This window comes from Aythya ferina (assembly GCF_964211825.1).
Source record: "Aythya ferina genome assembly, chromosome: 4".
In the NCBI taxonomy this organism is placed as follows: Eukaryota; Metazoa; Chordata; class Aves; order Anseriformes; family Anatidae; genus Aythya; species Aythya ferina.
The window spans coordinates 4,233,222-4,250,750 of NC_140300.1; the positions used below are offsets into that span (position 1 = coordinate 4,233,222).

The following is a 17,529-nucleotide window of genomic DNA, read 5'->3' on the forward strand; positions in this document are numbered from 1 at the left end:
ACAGACATATCAATATTTCCCATTCTGATGGAATTACAACTTTATCTCATCATTTAAACTTGCCTGGACAATGGAAAAGTATTATGGAGATCTAATTATATGTCTTAATACAAACTGCCAGTAAGAACATCAACCTAAGTCAGACTGAACAAGTTCTTGGAAGCAGACAAGTCTCACCAGTCCATAGGTTACTGCTGCCATTGCTTGCTTTATTTTGAACAATTTGGAAAAAGCACAGAGTTCTGTGTATGATAACAAGTTGTGCCAGTTGGCAGGATTTTAGATCTTTTTTTTTTTCTTTTTCCTCGCTCGTACGCTAGTCTGTTGTTAAAAAAAAAACACTAATGCAAAACCTAAAAGTTGAACAAAAACATCCTGCATTTTGTGGTACAGCAAGCTAGACTGGTGACAGCAGCAGGGTACTTGTCAATGCCAGTTATTTTGTGTGTTTATCTTATCCCCTTATGGAAAAAAAAATACTGACCCCATACTAATATTAATACTAACCCCTTAAATACTACAGTTAATCATAAAGCAGCATGCTCACACTTTTTCAAGCACTGCAGCTCTGCGGTGACATTGAAGCAGAGATAAGCAGGAAGGACACACCAAAGAATTTGGCTAAGACACAAACCGGATGCACAGCGAGGACCAACATGGTCTATAGATCATCTGGAGATGTATGAGCAAGGCACCAGCTGTTCTGCTGTCACCACCACTGGTGTCCCACCTGTTAGTGCCACTGTCTCCTGCCCTGCTGCTGTCATCTCTTTCTACATGCCCTGTTCCAGTTCATCAGCTGAGCTTGTTCAATCTGTGTTAGCCAGTCAGTTTCCCCACAAGGTATAATAACCAAAACCATTAGTTTTCTCTTAAAGAGCAGATATCTGTACTGCTATTAATTCTAGCAGTGCGGCCTGTCTACAGTATCTATATCTATACAGTAGATTGAAATCAAATAATTCCTCATTTTTGTCCATTCAAGCCAGACTAATACTTCATCTGCCTCCAAGAGGAGGGAATTGTAGAGAGAAAGGAAGGTTTTTTTACCAGCAATTCTCAGCTTAACTGGAAACATTGCTCTCATGTACCTGTTAAGGGCAATTCATCAACTTCCGGCATCTTTAGTTTTATATTATTACTAAAGGTAGTTACAAATACTTTATGAAGTAAATGCTCAATAGAAAATTTTATCTTTCTTTAAAGCTCACATGATTTTATGACTTGAAAAGACTATTGAAAAGCCACATCTGTTTTTTTTCCAATAGTTCCAAATTTTCATTTTGGAAGGTAGTAGATTGCTTTAGCTTTTCATTACAAATTTGAACATATAAAAAAATATTGAAAACTAAAATTGAAAACAAAATTTTAAAAAATTCAAGAAAGTTTTTGTTTTCTTTTTTTTTCTTTTTATCATTTAGCATTTTGAAATTTCCAGGTTTCATTCCAAAGTAGAACAAGTTAAAAATTAGTATTAAAGTAGGACTTCTGGTTCCTGTTGCAGTTTTAGGCAGCAAACATTTATAATAAAATATATATATAAGAATTGTGAAGTGGAAAGTTCAGAAATGACTACATTTTGATGAATACATTTGGTACTTTGAATGTTTAGACTGATGTGCTGTACTTTTGTTTTAATGTAGCAGTTATGTAAAATAAGTTAATGCTATTGTTTAATACCTATGTGTGCAGTATCAAAAGGTAGATTTTAACATCTGATAAATGACATAAGGTATGCATCCTTGGGAGCAATCCTGTTCCTGTTGGGCTATAGTACCCCACAGCACCACAAAAACAAACAAACAAACAAAAAAATGAGTAATATCAAAATTTTTATTAGTAGTTGCATACAGATAGTAGCTAGAATGGTGATTTTATGTATGGAAAACTTTCGTTATTTCTTGAAATACCCATGCTTGTTTTCATGGTTGTATGAATTCTTGGAAGCAGACAAGTCTCACCAGCACATAGCTTACTGCTGCTGTTCTTCACACTGCTCTCTGAAGCAAAACATTCCAATTTAGCGTTTCTTTTTAGCAAAAAATTCTTCTTCTCAGATTGTCTTTTCCAGACAACATCCTGCAAGCCTCTGAGGAATACATATTTTGTAGACACAGGACTGAAAAAAAATAATTGAGAAAAATTGAATTAATGAAGACTTGTTTTCTGTACAATTGTGTTGTCAGTATTGGTCTTCTTAAAAATAGAATCTCAGGTCTTCCCTTATGATCTCTGATTTTCATAATTTTTTTTTTTTATCTTCTCATATCCATCCGTCCCCTCTCTGCTGCTACCTCTTGTACAGTAGCTCCGTTGTTACTCTGGGCTGGCAGGTAAAATGCGGGAAGAACTGATGCTGATCCTGGCACCCGCTGTGCCGAGAGGCCAGCTGGTACCTGTGGGGTGGCTGACCAGCTGGCATCTGTGTTGGTACACTGGCCAGCCAGCTACCGACTTCACATTACAAATTTCACTACGTGATTGGTCATTTACATTAATTGGGCTACACTGTGCCCTTATGTACACCTTTGTAAGATACTTGGTGGACTACAGACATGGTATTCATTAGTTATCAGCCATATTCTCCAGCTCACTTCCCTTCAACTGCATAACTACAGTTAATATACTCCTTAACTCTTAGTCCTAGACAGTATTGTTTCAGTAGCTATACTCAGCTGAAAGTCAAACTTTTAAAAGAGTAAAGGTAGATGAGGAAAATACCTCCTGTAATTTATTCATGCAAATTTGGTAAAAGGTCTTGAAGAGAACTTCTTGATCATAGTCAACGTTTATTTACTTCATAGGTTTCTGAAAGTACTCACAGTTTTGTGTACTTTCTTCAGTATGAATTACAACAATTTGAATTAGATAATAGGCTTCATAATGTGCTTAGCAGTATTTGTCATATATATTTTTTTCTAGCTCTTGAGAGGCAGCCTATCTCCATTTGCTCTTTATTTTGGTCTTTTCCACTTAAATTCAGTTGTATCACTGCTGTTTATGAATGCTATTTGTGGTTAAAAAAATAAAATTGTTTAGTACTTTGGAACCTGCCAAAAATTGATGTAGACTCCAGAGGGGTTTTCAGAATAAAAAAAAACATGAGTATTAGCTCATGCAATTAGACTAAAGGGACACCTAAAACTGAAAAACTGTGTTCTGTTGGAACAGGTTTTATCACGTCTAACCCATACAATGGAAAGTATGTCGTGAATAGACACTTATATAATGTTTTCAGTCTGAGGACTTAAACTCTGTTTATCTTCAAGTATGTGCATAGATTGCTTCTTTACAGTATGTAAAAACTATGAAGAAAACACAGGACCCCCTCCAAAAGTGGAAATTGTATCACGATCATTTTACTGACAAGCTGCCATCTCAGATACAAAGTTGATGACTTGTGAAGTGCTGTAGGGAGGGCCAGCTGCACCTAAAAATGAAATCTTGCTGTCCTGAATCACGTTTTACTGATTTAAATTATTTATCTGTCCTCTCCCCCTTCCAAATGAAGACAAGCAAGAGTTACTGTCCAGTCTTCAGAAGAATAATCTGAAACACGGAAAAGTAAAGATGCTTCTGCAGATGAAGCTGCCTCAATTTAGATATTCTATTGTATCAGCTTTAAAGGCAGACAGCATCTATACATTAAGATAAAACCCAAGGGAAGTGTGAGTGCTTAGGAAGCAAAATGAAACTAGGAGCTTCAGAAGAACACAGTGAACCCAGTCCTAATCAAATTTATTAGATAACCAATTCCTTTCAGTTCGTTTCAGGAGCTAAGCAGCACACCCAAATAAATAAAAATTCGAATTGGGAGGAAAAAAAAAATAAAAGCAACCTGAAACCCCTGAGGGTTCATAGCAGCTGGTGTCAAGTTTGGGAACTGGGTGATAATACAATCAACTGGGAGAATTCACCTTCAGAGAGAGGTTTGGGGGGGTTTAAGGATGTACTTTGGAAAAGCTCAGTTTTCTTCATATATAGGGAGTCATGAGAAAACTGCTTCCTAACTTACATACCCCAAAGACAGGAGCTTAAAGGTAGGTTGTATAGGTAATCCTTTGACTTCTACGCTGTAGAGACAGTCAACACTGCAGCAATAGGCTCGTGTCTGGGAGGGCTGGAGAGGCGAGTTCTCTCATTACCATAAAAGTAGGTTTTGTGTGTCCTTTGTTGCAGACAAGAGGGCACCGTTTAAGGTTATAAATCCTGAAGGTGGCTCTATTAATTCATATAATTTAAGGAGAGTTAAAAACAGAGAGAGAGGGGTCATGGACCTTACCTAGCTCATGTAGCACAGTGAGAATTTTTTAAGAGAGTTTATACAGAGTTTTGAAGATGCAAAACGTCATGCAAGTGTGAAGTAGCAGCAGAATATCCAAGAGGGTTGTAACTTCAAATTTAGTCTCGCATGAATATTTACTAAAGATTTATTTTGTGAAGACAAAGTTGAAGCAAGGTCATGCTTAAATAGACGATCCACAGGAGTCTTGCTAAGTTTGTGCTGTATTACCAAAGATGAGGTATGGGTTGTTCCCAAGGGAATGTGGAGCGTGATTGGTGATATTGCCTCATTCTGTCGCATGAAAATGCTCCTTGACAAAATGTTGGCATTTTTTTAAGGTGAGCCAGCCATAAGTCAGTCTGAATGTCTTTGAACCTAAGGCCACCTGCAGCATCAGCCCTTGCTCATTAGAAACTCATCACCTCTTCCTTGTTGCTTAATAGGTTATGTTTTCACCTGCAGTGACTTTAGTGCTCTTGATTATGGAAATCTGGAAGCTGTCTTTCTGAAAGCCGTCTATCAAATGCTAATACAGATTTATTTCTGTGCCAGTGCTACGTTTAGTGCTTGCATTCATTTAATGTGGGTGCGCTGCATTGCGTGTGTGTCAGTACGTTTTTACTGTGTTTCCCTGTCAGCTTGTACAAAGGTATTAGACAGCAATCTTGTGTAATGCTGTGTTGTACAGCAGAGATAGTAATGCTCCATTTGATAAAGTCCTTTACTCTTTCAGCTTCCACTGAATTTACAGCCAATCCTAAAAGCAATGGAAATAGTCAAAACCTCTGAATTTCACCAGCTTGGACTGAAAGCCCCCTGGCATGCTGTTAAATACTGCATCCTCGGTTTGTCTGCTCCTATCTGATAGACTCACTGGTGTATTTACTTTCAGAAAGGAATTTTAGAAAAGAAAAAAAAAATCTGATATGAAAAAATAGAGGCAATGAACTATCACTTAATCATGATTTTGACTTGAACTTATTTAATGTATGCATCCCTCAAAATCTACTTCTTCTAGATGTTTATCACTGTGACATTGAGGTTTTTATGGTGCTCTGAAGTGCTTCAGAGGAAATGGAGAGTGTTTTAATACTGCTGATTTACTCTTTCAGGTCTGCAGTAATTTCCTTACAGCCTAATTGTAAGGCTGAGTTTAATTTACTCTACACATAATGTTTACTGATGCACATATGGTGCCATATTTCAGGAAACTATACCCATATCAGGTAGTTTTGTGCAAGGCTACAGTGTGTAATATTTCCATCAAATGAAGAAAATTTTCATCTGCAACGTGATGCTTGTGATGGATTATTTTTGTCTGGCAAAATCCAAAGAATGTGGCACCTATAGCTTTTCTTGCTTTCTGTAATAGGGTCTGATTTATTTATTTTTTTCCCCGCTGAGTGATGTTGCCAGTACAAAGAGTTGACTTTCGAAGTGGCTGATAAAGAATTACGAGCCAAAATTCAGTGACAAAATATATTGTGTATGTGTAGATCACTGCACATAGTTCATCTATTATTCCACAAATAATGAGTCTTCCTAAAAATTCACATACTTGAAGAGATCTTTGTACTCAGTCCAGGAACTTTAGAAGCTACCTACCCCTGTAATCACTACAGAGAAACAAGTACGGCGTATCTCATTAAAAAGAGTTTTAAAAACACTTATAAAAGTGAGAGATACTCAACAGAAATGTATAATGTTTCTTCATTCCTCCCCGCCGCCCAAAATAAAATAAAAAAAAAAATCAGAGAAGATTGTATTGATGATAGTTTTACATAAAAGCTTTAACTGTTTTGCGGTGTCAGCCAGAGAATGACCTGTAGTCACATTAGCTAACAAAACTCAGAGAAGCTTGTGTTCATAAAGATAGCTTCAAATTTTGATGTCCATTATCAGTAATGCAGTAGCAGGAGGAAGGGAGCAGTATAAATGGAGTGAAAAAAGTAGTCCCTTTCCAAAGACTTTTAAAACTCTGTCTTTTTAATGGATTTATGAGCAATGGTAAGGAGTACGTAGAATTTAATTTCCAAATGGGATTTCAGTGTTTCAGTAGCTTCTTAATTGACATTTTGTTCAGTAACATCATTTCTTAAGCATTTTAAAGTGTCTTTAGTGTTGCTTGCTACTATACAAATAGAAATACTAAAAGCTGTGTTTTCAGTTTCTGCTTTGTAAAAATTACCACAAGGAAATTACAAAAACAAACAACTGAAACAAGCAAACAAAAACGAAACAAAACACACACACACAGGAAAAGCAAACAAACAAACCAAAAAAAAAAAAAAAAAACAGGCTGGGATACCCTGCAGTAAGAGCTTTTTTTGAAAGGGATGGATGGTAATTGCTAATATCAAATGTCATCTCTGCCCATAAGGTGGGATCAGTTTTTGAATTTGAGTGACTCTTGGGAAGGATGATGGGAAATCTATTTTTCAGAATGCTGTCAGTTTTTAATCTTTTTTCAGCCATTACATGCAGCTCCAGTAGACACGTCTAACAAAGACAGCAGTCATAAGCTCTCACTGTAGCTAAATTTCTAGTTCTTAGAGAAGCTAATGATATATAATGTTTATTATGGCAGCCTGTTTGTTCAGCTGGGGTAGAGGGGAATGCAAGTGTGACACATAACACTTACTGTTTACCCTTTAAAGCTTGTTAGATTTGACTGTTTCTGAGAGAAGTTACTATGTATGCTTATCATGGCAAGGATTAACTAAATAAAGAAATTCTGTAGGCAAGTTCCTTCCCTTTTGTGACTAAATAGCTATTTCACTCCCCTGGATTATTTTGACTTCACTGATGCTTCACTTGTGTACACATAATAAATAAATAATAAATAAAGCTGTGAAATCAATGGGGAATAAGTATTTAAGTAATTGAGGTCTTCTGTTGTTTTGGCCATGTGCTATACTGAGAATTCATTTGTAATGACCAATGACTAGGAGAAATGTTTTCTTTTCTGTCTTGCTCTTTCAAATTTCTGCTGAAAGCTAGTCATTTGAAGTTGCTTTTCATTAGTAAATTCATCCCCAGTCTTTCTGTGACTATGAAAGTTTCTCTTTAGAAAGAAGAAAAACATATAGAGAATTACAAACAGACTTTATATTTCTTCTTCTTAACTTTTTTTTTTTTTTGTAGACTCAAATCTCAAAATATTTTATGTAGTATATTCCAGAAATCTGTAACTTAGGTGTCCATGCATGATATGTGCTTTAAATTGTTAATCATTTTGCTGTTTAGTCTATGAAGACAAAATTAACATTATTAGCATCCACATCTCCCCAGAGTTCCCATTTTTTGTTCATGTATTCATAGGCTGAAGTGTGCAGATTTGACTGAGACTTTCTTTTTAGCATTATATTGCAGCAGCTTCTAATGGCCACTGTCTCATTCTGCTGCTCTCAGTTTCACAAAATGTTGGAGAAGACACACTGGAGAAGGTTTTATTTTCATCTCTTTCAATTTAATTAATACCTGCATGGGAGTGCTTTGCAGCTACAAATTGTTCAGAGCTGGATTCAGGCTGTAATGCACGTTAAACAGAAAATGGTGAATAAGGTGGTCATTGGTAAACTTTTGTTACAGATAGCTTTATACTGCCAGTCTTTATAAAGTTTAACAATCTGTTAGAGTCATTAATCTCCTGCTGTGACATTACCTTCCTGTGTCAGGATTAGACATTTAATTCTCTACCAGACCGTAAGTAGCACTGAGACATTTTGGTTCTAAAATTGTTATATAGCCATGGAGAACATCATTTCAGTGGGCAGGTTAACCTCTTTGAGCTCAATTATAGCTGTGAATTGACAATGATAAAACAGCCCTAAATAGTGCTTAGAACAGTAGAACACGGTGCTATCAAAAACAGCAACTGACTCCGTGCACCATAAACTGACTAAATTGACTGAACTGGAAAGACGTAAAAGCTGCCTTCAACGTTCGTACTTTTTAAAGTATTTGCAGGTCTCGGTGTTTCCCTTTTATATTCTTGTGCTCATCTGGCCAATTTATTATTCTTTTAGCTGTATGTTAATTAAGTTTTCTCCATGACAAAAATAATTAAGCAGACCTTTATTTGTTTTCTCTAACAGCAAATTTCATCTAGTAGAAACCATCTACATTTTGAAGCTACCTCTAAAGTAAAATTCAGTAGGGGAAAAAAATATAAACTATTGCCTTGTGAGTAATAGTATTTGTCATAATATTTACATTGGAATACAGGGTAAATTAAGGAATTGCAAAGACATTTGTTAATGTACACATTTGCAAAAGATCTCATGCTGTTTTTAGAGTAAAACTTGACCTTTTTAGCTGCATATTTTATGACCATTTAAATTCAGGTCACAGACTTCTCCCATTCCCTTCTGAGCTGATGTCAGTCGTATGAAACCATAAAATCTCTGGATACATAAGCCATCGCTTTGGCTGGACTTTGTTGCAATATACCAAAGAACGTACAAGATTAGTTTTCCAGTAGTTATTTACTTTGATGAATAGCCCTAATTGGATCAAATAGACTGGTAATGCTTAGCTAATACCTTTAAATGTCTTGTCTTGTGCAATTAATATTACCTTGTCATGTATCCATTTGAGCTATTGGATGAATGTCTTGTGTTCATACTCCTGTCACATCTAATAAATGATTTTGTCAAGTCATTCTTTATAGTCTGTGGTGATGGATAGCAAAATTTGTGGTCTCTTGCGTATATAAAAAGCATTAAGTATACCTTTCAACTTCAATGCGAGGGTGTCCTAAAACTCAGATAACCAACTGCTAAAGAAATGATAATGCCTGTTTACAGGAGGGTTCAGGGATGTGCTGCTGCTGAAATCTATGAATAACACAGTGTATGAAAATAGGATTTGTTAATTTTTTTATTTATCAAACCTCTGACAGACAGAATTCAGGATTTTTTTTTTTCAAGTGCTGGGACTATGAACTGCAGAAAGCAATATACAGTTGCCATTACAAATAGGATATTCATTTTGATTCAGATACAACTCTGCTGCATATTTACAATGGTAAGCCCCAAATTGCTGCTTAGCTGATGCTCGAACCGTCCTTTTTATTGACTTCTAATGTGTGATTCTAATACTAATGAACATAAGCTGTGTGTTTAAACATCCTGAAACTTTTCTTAGGGTTTCATTGGGCACATTCTTATAATCAGATCTATAATAGCACATTAACCTTGATTAAAAATTGAATTGCTTCTTCATTTAACTCAACCCTTTGAAACATTATCCCATAAAGAGTAAACAGAAAAAATGTTAATGTTCATTTAAGATTTAAAGTAGTTTTTTAGACAGTGAAGTTAACTGTAGTTTTTATTGACACTCATATTGAACTGCAGCAAATAGATTTATTTTACTTTTTTTTTTTTTTTTTTTTTTTTTTTTTTCCTCCTGAGAATGAGACAGCATATGGGATTTTTTAAAACCATTGTGTGTTCATTTGGAAATACTAAAATTTAGTCTATTTCAGTATGCTGGACTTCAAAAAGTCTAATGTACATACTAAACTGAGGCATTCCACTTAGGAGCAGAATTTCTCAGCAAGAGATGGGAGATAACTATCTGCAGAAGGTGATTAAGCGAACTTGAGACAAAGCCTTTCTGGCATCATTTCCATTGGCTACATATGATGCCCTTATTTGTACTAGTGAAGGACAGATATGTGGAGTGATTAGAAATCTGGCCATATTGCAGCTTAGGTTTCGCAGCATTATGCTGTTTGCAGTGTTTTCTGAAACTTGACATTTTAGTGTGCACATGTGTATGTACCTATATAAATATACACATTTTTGGCAATGCTGTGGTATGTTTGGAGTAATATTGGTATCTATATATGTATTGGTACCTATGAAAGCTATTAATGATTTGGGATCTCGTTGCATTAGATGCTGTACAACTGGACCCAAAGGACAGTCTGAAATATTTCAAAATAAGCATAAAAGAAGAGTTAGCAAGTGAATATTAATGGATTTAGAGGCAAAGAGAGTACAAGGTGACAATGTGATAGGTTGTAGCTACAATACAGCAGCTTCCAACTCTTGGCAGGTCTCTCTGATGCTTTCATCCTTTTTTTTTAAATTTTCCATTCAGTACTCTTTATATGTAGCTATTATGTGTTAGCTATTCTGAGTAACCTTTAATCATTTTGGAAGTAGAAAAATACTTTTCCAGAATTAACTTTTAACGGGAATTAAGAATTGCTGTTCTTAATGCACCAGTTGCTTTAACTGTAATTTAAGTAAAAGGAATATCTCATGCAAACATAGATATGTTTAAAACTTTTGTTTTGCTGCTTGTTTTTAGTGTACTACTAAGAGGTTGAATGGGAATATTCAAAGTAGGCTTTTTCTTTATTGAAATAGAGTTGACAAGTGATGCTGTCAAACTCCAAATGCATCTTCTATCATGTATTTATAATGCCTAACAACGTAACAGTTTTCAATATGATTGGGTGTTCAGGTGACACCTTGTCTAGATAAAGCTTTCTAGTCTGGACTACAAAATTACCTTGCCTGATCTAACTAAATGATTGATTTAAGGTTTAAGGAAACATGATTTAAGGAAACTTGTGGCTAACCAGACCTTTACGGTAAACAGCTTCCAGCTTGTTATGTCTAAGTCCATTTTTTTTTATTTTTTTTTTTTCCACTCTTAACAACCCAAAAGCGGAAGAAAATGTGCTAAAAACATTTCTGATCCATACTCCTATAGAGCCATTTTCCAGGAAGAATTATTTAAGACTTTAGTTATCTTTCTGGATGTCTTTCAAATTTTAGTCAAGTTTGACATTAATTAGCAGTTATTGGTAAGGAAGAAAAGAAGTCAGTGACATCATTTTTACAGTAATATAGTTTCAAACGTTTATATTTTTTTATGTAATAACTGATGTTAAATCTTCAATAACTTATACAAGAAAAAAAAAAAAAAGAACCACCCTATAAATTATAGTATGTTTGCTAATCCTACCTAGAAAGTGCTTAGAAAGATTTTCTGTTTACACCTGCTGAAGATATTTGAAAGAGTATGAAGTATAAGGCATGTGCTAAACTCATTACAGTGCAGAATACTATTCAGTACAGGAATTAGAAGAGGCTTAGATATATTCAGGCTAATATTTTTAATGGTTGCTTGAAGTTAAGCTCCTTAATCCATATTTGGCTTTTAAGTGAGATGAACTGTTTTTTAAAGTAGTGTGCAGCTTTCAATTCTCATCAATTTACAATGTATTATGCGGGTAATCATCATCATCCCGGATAGATCCACTCAGTCCAGTGGGATGAGATGTGTGAGTCAGCTTGAACCTCAGGAGTGTTTTGAAGATCTAGGCCCTTAACAGTTGGGTATTTGTATGCTTGCTGCAAGTGGATAGCTTGGAGTAATGAAGGATAAAAAACCCAAACTCCCTTCCAATGCTGTGAGATGTGACACATCAATGCTCTGATATAACAGTCAATGAATACAGTGGGATTGTATATTTATAATTTTCCTTTTATTTACTGGTCTGTTTTCTTTTGTCACAGCTACGGAAGGCAGTAATGGATCATATATCGGATTCATTCCTGGAGACCAATGTGCCATTGCTTGTTCTCATTGAGGCTGCAAAAAGTGGTAATGAGAAAGAAGTGAAGGAGTATGCGCAGGTCTTCCGTGAGCACGCCAACAAGTTAGTTGAGGTAAGTGATGCTATTGATGCATCTAGACTTCCATATCCTCTCTCTAGGAGAGACTAGGAAAGTGATCGATTAGCTGAAGAGTTAGAGGCAACACTTCTGTCCTAAAGGCTTCATGAGTTTGGGTTGACTCCATGTTGATAATTGCATAGCATGCATGGAACATGCATGACATATGCTGTATTTTTAGTAGATCATTAGAGCAATCAAGTGTGTTTAAAATGTATTTCTGGTATTTTGCTAAAAGTTGTGAGCAAGAAGAAGTAAATTTCAGTTCAGCTTTACTAATAGTGTGATAGATTTTCATCTCTAAGTATAAATCCAAATGGATGCTTTAGAATACTGTATCAGCTACTGGCAAAAGGCAGCTCTAAGCTTAAGACCTGGATGTGCCAAACCAAAATAGGAAAAGGACATATAGAGAAGGTATAGTCTAAGACTGCTTACTTCTGGAAGGTATGTATTCTGTGTATGTATTTAGTATCATGTCTTTCTGAAGAGACCTGTTGTGTAAAGTCTACAAACAGCAAAGTCAAGGCTTCACGGATGGTACTGAAATAGCTCAACTCTACCGCAGGGACAATAAAATATAATGATTGAAAGCTGGTTGCTCATTGAATGGCCTTTTAACAAAATGATAATGTTTGCTGCAGTTTTCTCTCTGACAGTTTAAGAACTATGAAAAAGCCTGTATTTCTTGAAGACAAAAAAAAAAAGCTCAGTGTTTGGTATTATGTGGCACTATTAACTTCTCTGTACTAGCATTATCTTGAAAAATCTGTAGCCACTTCATAGTATCTTTTCTCTTTAGCCATACTAATGGTTCTTTAGCTGACTGGGAGGGAAGGGTATTAGGAATATTACTGATTTGACAGGCATTGAGCTATACTTTTTAAACACTTATATTCTAAAAAAAGGCACTGTCCTAAATCTCTAGTACCAGAGCTCAAGAGAAGAGTAAGGATTTTGTAGCTGTTGACTAAAATGTAGACGATTAGCCTTTAGATATCTTGACCTGAAAACCTAATATTTTTCATACATTTACATGTTCCAGACTACTAGAAGCAGATCAGTAATTGTCTTGTATGTCTCTGACATATGATACTAGACTGTTGTCCATATTCTTTTCCAAGGATATGTTCTTCTGGATAGACCTTAGTCTTTTATTTGTAAGGATATTTATGATTATGATTATTATTCTTTTATTATGTCTAATGAAGTATCTTTAAAGAATAAGTTTCTAATGGAAATGGAATTTTGAAGCCTGAGTTTTAGGTTCTTCTGTGCACAAGAAAATAAATGTTTGGAATACATTTATGGCCCCTGTACACACAATTTTGCACTTAAAATAGTTTCATCATTTTTACTTAATGATGCACAATGGTATCTGAGCAGAAGAGCTTCTGTGGTTTTGTGGGTCAAGTATTTTGCAGATCATAAAATGTGGTTTAAAGATGAGACATAATCAAGTGAATGTGGAACGAAAGATCCCTTCCCAGGCACAGGGCCAGAATTGCATGCTAATATATGCAAACACAATTCCACTGAAGTGCATGGAGTTGCACTTGCTTATGTTAGAGGAATTTGGCACTGCAAATCCAATACTCTGAAAGCTCTATAATATTAATCATTCATTTTAAAATCAGAATCTGAATTTTTTGGATGTCTTAGCAAGTTCAATTGAAATTCTGTCAAAAGGTCAGGAAAAATAACCTAAGTTTTAATACTTCTGCTTGTAAGAGCTGCGTTTTTACTATTCTGAGGAGGAAAAAAAAAATCATAATATTTTACGAATTACAGGAGAGTTGTGTTTTTTTTTTTTGTATGGCCAATACATTGTCAAAAATATATGGTGTTAAAATGAGGCTTATGGAAGCTAACTTCCTTATGTAGTCCATATTACAGAATACTTAAATCTCCCATTAAGAGTTCCTTTCATTATTTGTCTTCTCTTTCCCACTTCTTATCATAACAGTTTGTCTTCTGCTTTTCACTTGACTTGCTATGATATGCCTCATATCATTTGAGAATAATATTCTCATTTGAGAATAATAACTACAAAGATGAATTCTCATTTTTCTAGAACTAGATTTCTCTACAGGCTACGTCAGAAGTTCAGGGTATGTCATCCTATGAAACCTGAGGAACTTTATTTGTGGTTTTCAAAAACTTTTTTGTCTCACTCTCCCCCCAGAGTCCAAGAAGTCAGAGAACCTCAGGACTGAGACCAAACCTATCAGTGATGTGAATCACCCAAAATATCTCAGATTGTACCAATAAATAAACAAATATTTATTAGATGGTACTATTCCAGTCTTGGATGGCTGACCCCCCTTTCTCAAATCATATTTCAGCAACCATCACTTAAATTTATGTTCTGAAACTGAAGTCAGAGAAATGATGGTGCCTTTCCACATCATGACCTTTATCTTATGAATCCATTCAATGTTTTTAAAATTTTTATCTAATGACTGAAAATCAGTAAATGGCTGAGTTGTATTGCCAACTTCAAATGTGACCTTGGGAATTCATTTAACTTCTGTATCCAGGCATCTTCATTCATAGCATAAGGTTAATGATAGATAATTCTAATACCTACCACACAATATACTTAGCTGATAAATCATCTCAGATTTATTCAATGCATCTATCAGCACTATATGGCAGCTAATTAATTAATTTTTATTATTCTGTTTAGTAAGACTTCTTAGGTTTAACTATTACTCTGCTGGACTTTTAGTTGTTGTTTAACTGGTTGTTTGCTTGCTTTCTTTTTTTTTTTTTTTTTTTTTTTTTAACATAACTCATTAAATCATTAGATTCAATCAGTTTTTCTGGGAGATGAAATTCATCAGAAGTAGACTGTTTAAGAGCCATGATAGCAACCTGTTTACTTGCTTCCGATAGGAGACATCAACACGTTTGACTTGGAACTAATAACTGTGAAAATTCTGATTATAAAGTCTCCTAGCTGAAATAGTGGATTGGATCAGGCTTTTCATTCTCACAACAAAGATTGAAAAAAGGTTCAATAGAGTTCTACTAGTGATTTGAATGTTTTTTGTTGTTGTTGTTGTTGTTTTTTTTTTATTGTTTGTTTGTTTGTTTGTTTTTAATATTCTCATACAAGAACAGCAAGGACTTCACTGTCCAGTGATTAGTGAAGATACAGGAGCTAGTCAGTTGTGTTTTTCTTGATTGAAACACCTCCAACAATTTGAATATTATCATCAAGGGGATTTTTGTTCTTTAGCAGGAAGTAATTCCAAACCAAGTTTGAAATTGCTAAAAATGGTCTTTTGAAAAGACAATGTCCTATCAATTTTGCATGAATTGTTTTTACAAAAAAATTAATAGACCCTTTTATGTATCTATCAGTTTTGTGTCATATCAACTTAAAGGTTTCCAGGGATGCCCAAAAGAATCCAAGTTATATGCTAAGAATATGTGGTAGTGGAAGAACTGTGTTAGGAAATGGTTTATGATGATTAAAATTTGATATAGTGCAAGCAAATCAATAAGATCACAAGGCTGGATAATAATTTGTAGCAGGTGAAACCTAACAGGAGCATTTCAGTTCCTGTTTGCTTTATAGTATCTTTGCCAGTTCAGCTTACAGGAATCTTTATTAACTTTCTCCTGACCATGCAGCTGTCATTTTGAAAAGGATACTGGGATTACTTTGGGGAGTTTAGAGTTGTATTTTTTCTTTAACAATGTCAAGGAAAAATAAAAGTTAGTGTTTGAACTCTTTGGTAAGGCACAATGCAAGCTACTCTTGCATTTTCCAAGAACTGCATTTGTATATCCCCAGTTCAGACTGGCCGTATGTTTTTCCCATCATAAATATGGAACCAGGCTTGCACACTCAAGACAGGAGAGAAAAATAATTGCTAGCATGCACAGCACACAAAATGAGCATTTGAACCTGCTCAGTGACCTCTGCTTTCTTGATTTAGGAAGAGGGGGAAGGAGGAGGGGGAGGAAGAGCATAAAAGAAAATTTTACTGTGTTGGACAACAGTGAATGTAGTCCTGATGTACATCTGCAGTAACAGAACTAAATTTAACCCAGTTGATGCAATCTTTTTGTTTGTTTGTTATTGGTGGTGGTGGTATTTTATTTATTTATTTATTTATTTATGATCATAGACTTGCAGGTTCAATTTTAAGGTTCTAGACTTCTTTTTTTTTGTTTGTTTTGTGAAGATTTTCAGGTTCTAGACTTGTAGGGCAAGGTTGTTATTTGGTGTGAATCTGCAATGCACGTGAGATCAGTGTGGCTCTGCCAGTTTAGAGTGTGGCACTATAGCTCACTTCCAGGAGCTATGAGTGATCTTTATAAGCCAAACAAGAACAAAACCCAAAACTTTATTCTAACTTCATGAACTGAATTGGATTTTCATTTAGGACAGCCAAAACCTAGAGCAACAGGCTTAAGAAGAAAAGAATTGACTAATTTCTGAAACTTTTTGTTCAACATAGACTGTTTCTACATGATACATCTCATAAATACTGTCTATACTTGAAATGTTCTGTTATTTTTTTTATATATATATTTAACTGCACATCACTGCATTATCAGAGTATACAACTAGCTTTTTGCTTCTGGTATTGAAGAAAAAGTGTCAATATTCTTTCATAGCTTCTATATCCAACTTCCATCATGAAAAATGTACACCTCTCTGGGATTCCTCTTGAAGACTGATTAGCTTTTATTCTGTTACTTTACTTGACATTAACTAAGCTAGATAAATAATACTGAGAAGATAGTAATCCTTGGTTCTAATGAAGGAATGTTAAGAAGGTCACAAATTAGTTTAATTCAAGCCCTTCAAGTTGAGAGGTTTTCTTTGGAATTAAAGCTGTGGAGTATCTCTATGTCTTAGTGTTTTCATCTGCTCATTTTAGTTTGAATTTCCATCTCAAGCCTTTCTTCCCTGGATGGGCAACAGATGCTCTTTATTCCTAGTAAACATCATGAATATATTGAATATATAACAATCATGAAGATTGTTAAAACCACAAATCCAATTATCTGAAATGAGAGTATGAAAAGCTTGTACTCTTTGTAGTTATATCTTCTGAGTCCCTGTTGCAGCTAGTAGTAGTCCATCTCTTCATCTCTTCACATTGGAGGTATACATCTTTAAGGCAAAAAGAACTAGAAGTCTTCCAGGATACCAGAAAGCTATGCCAATAGTAAACACTATTTTTTTATTTACAGTAGCCACTAAGTAAACTATATTGGTAGTCCACTGGGATCTGTACCAGTTTCTTCTTCTGGTTTCTAGATTAACACTGAGATGAAGTCACCTTACAGAAAAGGTGAGGCATAGAAATAACTGCTGTTCTGTGACTTTCCAAAGCTCTTGTGTACCCGTCCCTGAAGAAGATAAGTTATTAAAGGAGTTAAATAATCAATGTCTAAACTTTTGAGATTGTTTTCATACCAAAGTCATCACTACCTTCAGGCAATATGGATACAGCTCTGAAGTTTACAAAGTCTCTTACAGAAGACTGCGGAACCTTTCTGTAATATACAGGCTGCATT

At 35.0% G+C, this 17,529-nt stretch overlaps 1 protein-coding gene across 3 annotated transcripts in view; it reads left to right on the forward strand.

The window, feature by feature from the left end:
- CTNNA2 (catenin alpha 2) overlaps positions 1 to 17,529 on the forward strand; it is a 473,612-nt gene that overhangs the window by 360,620 nt on the left and 95,463 nt on the right. For all 3 annotated transcript variants that reach the window (XM_084518226.1, XM_084518227.1, XM_084518228.1), the window contains one exon: positions 11,827 to 11,979. In XM_084518226.1, the coding sequence (XP_084374352.1) occupies positions 11,827 to 11,979 (153 nt within the window). The remainder of the gene's footprint in view (positions 1 to 11,826; positions 11,980 to 17,529) is intronic.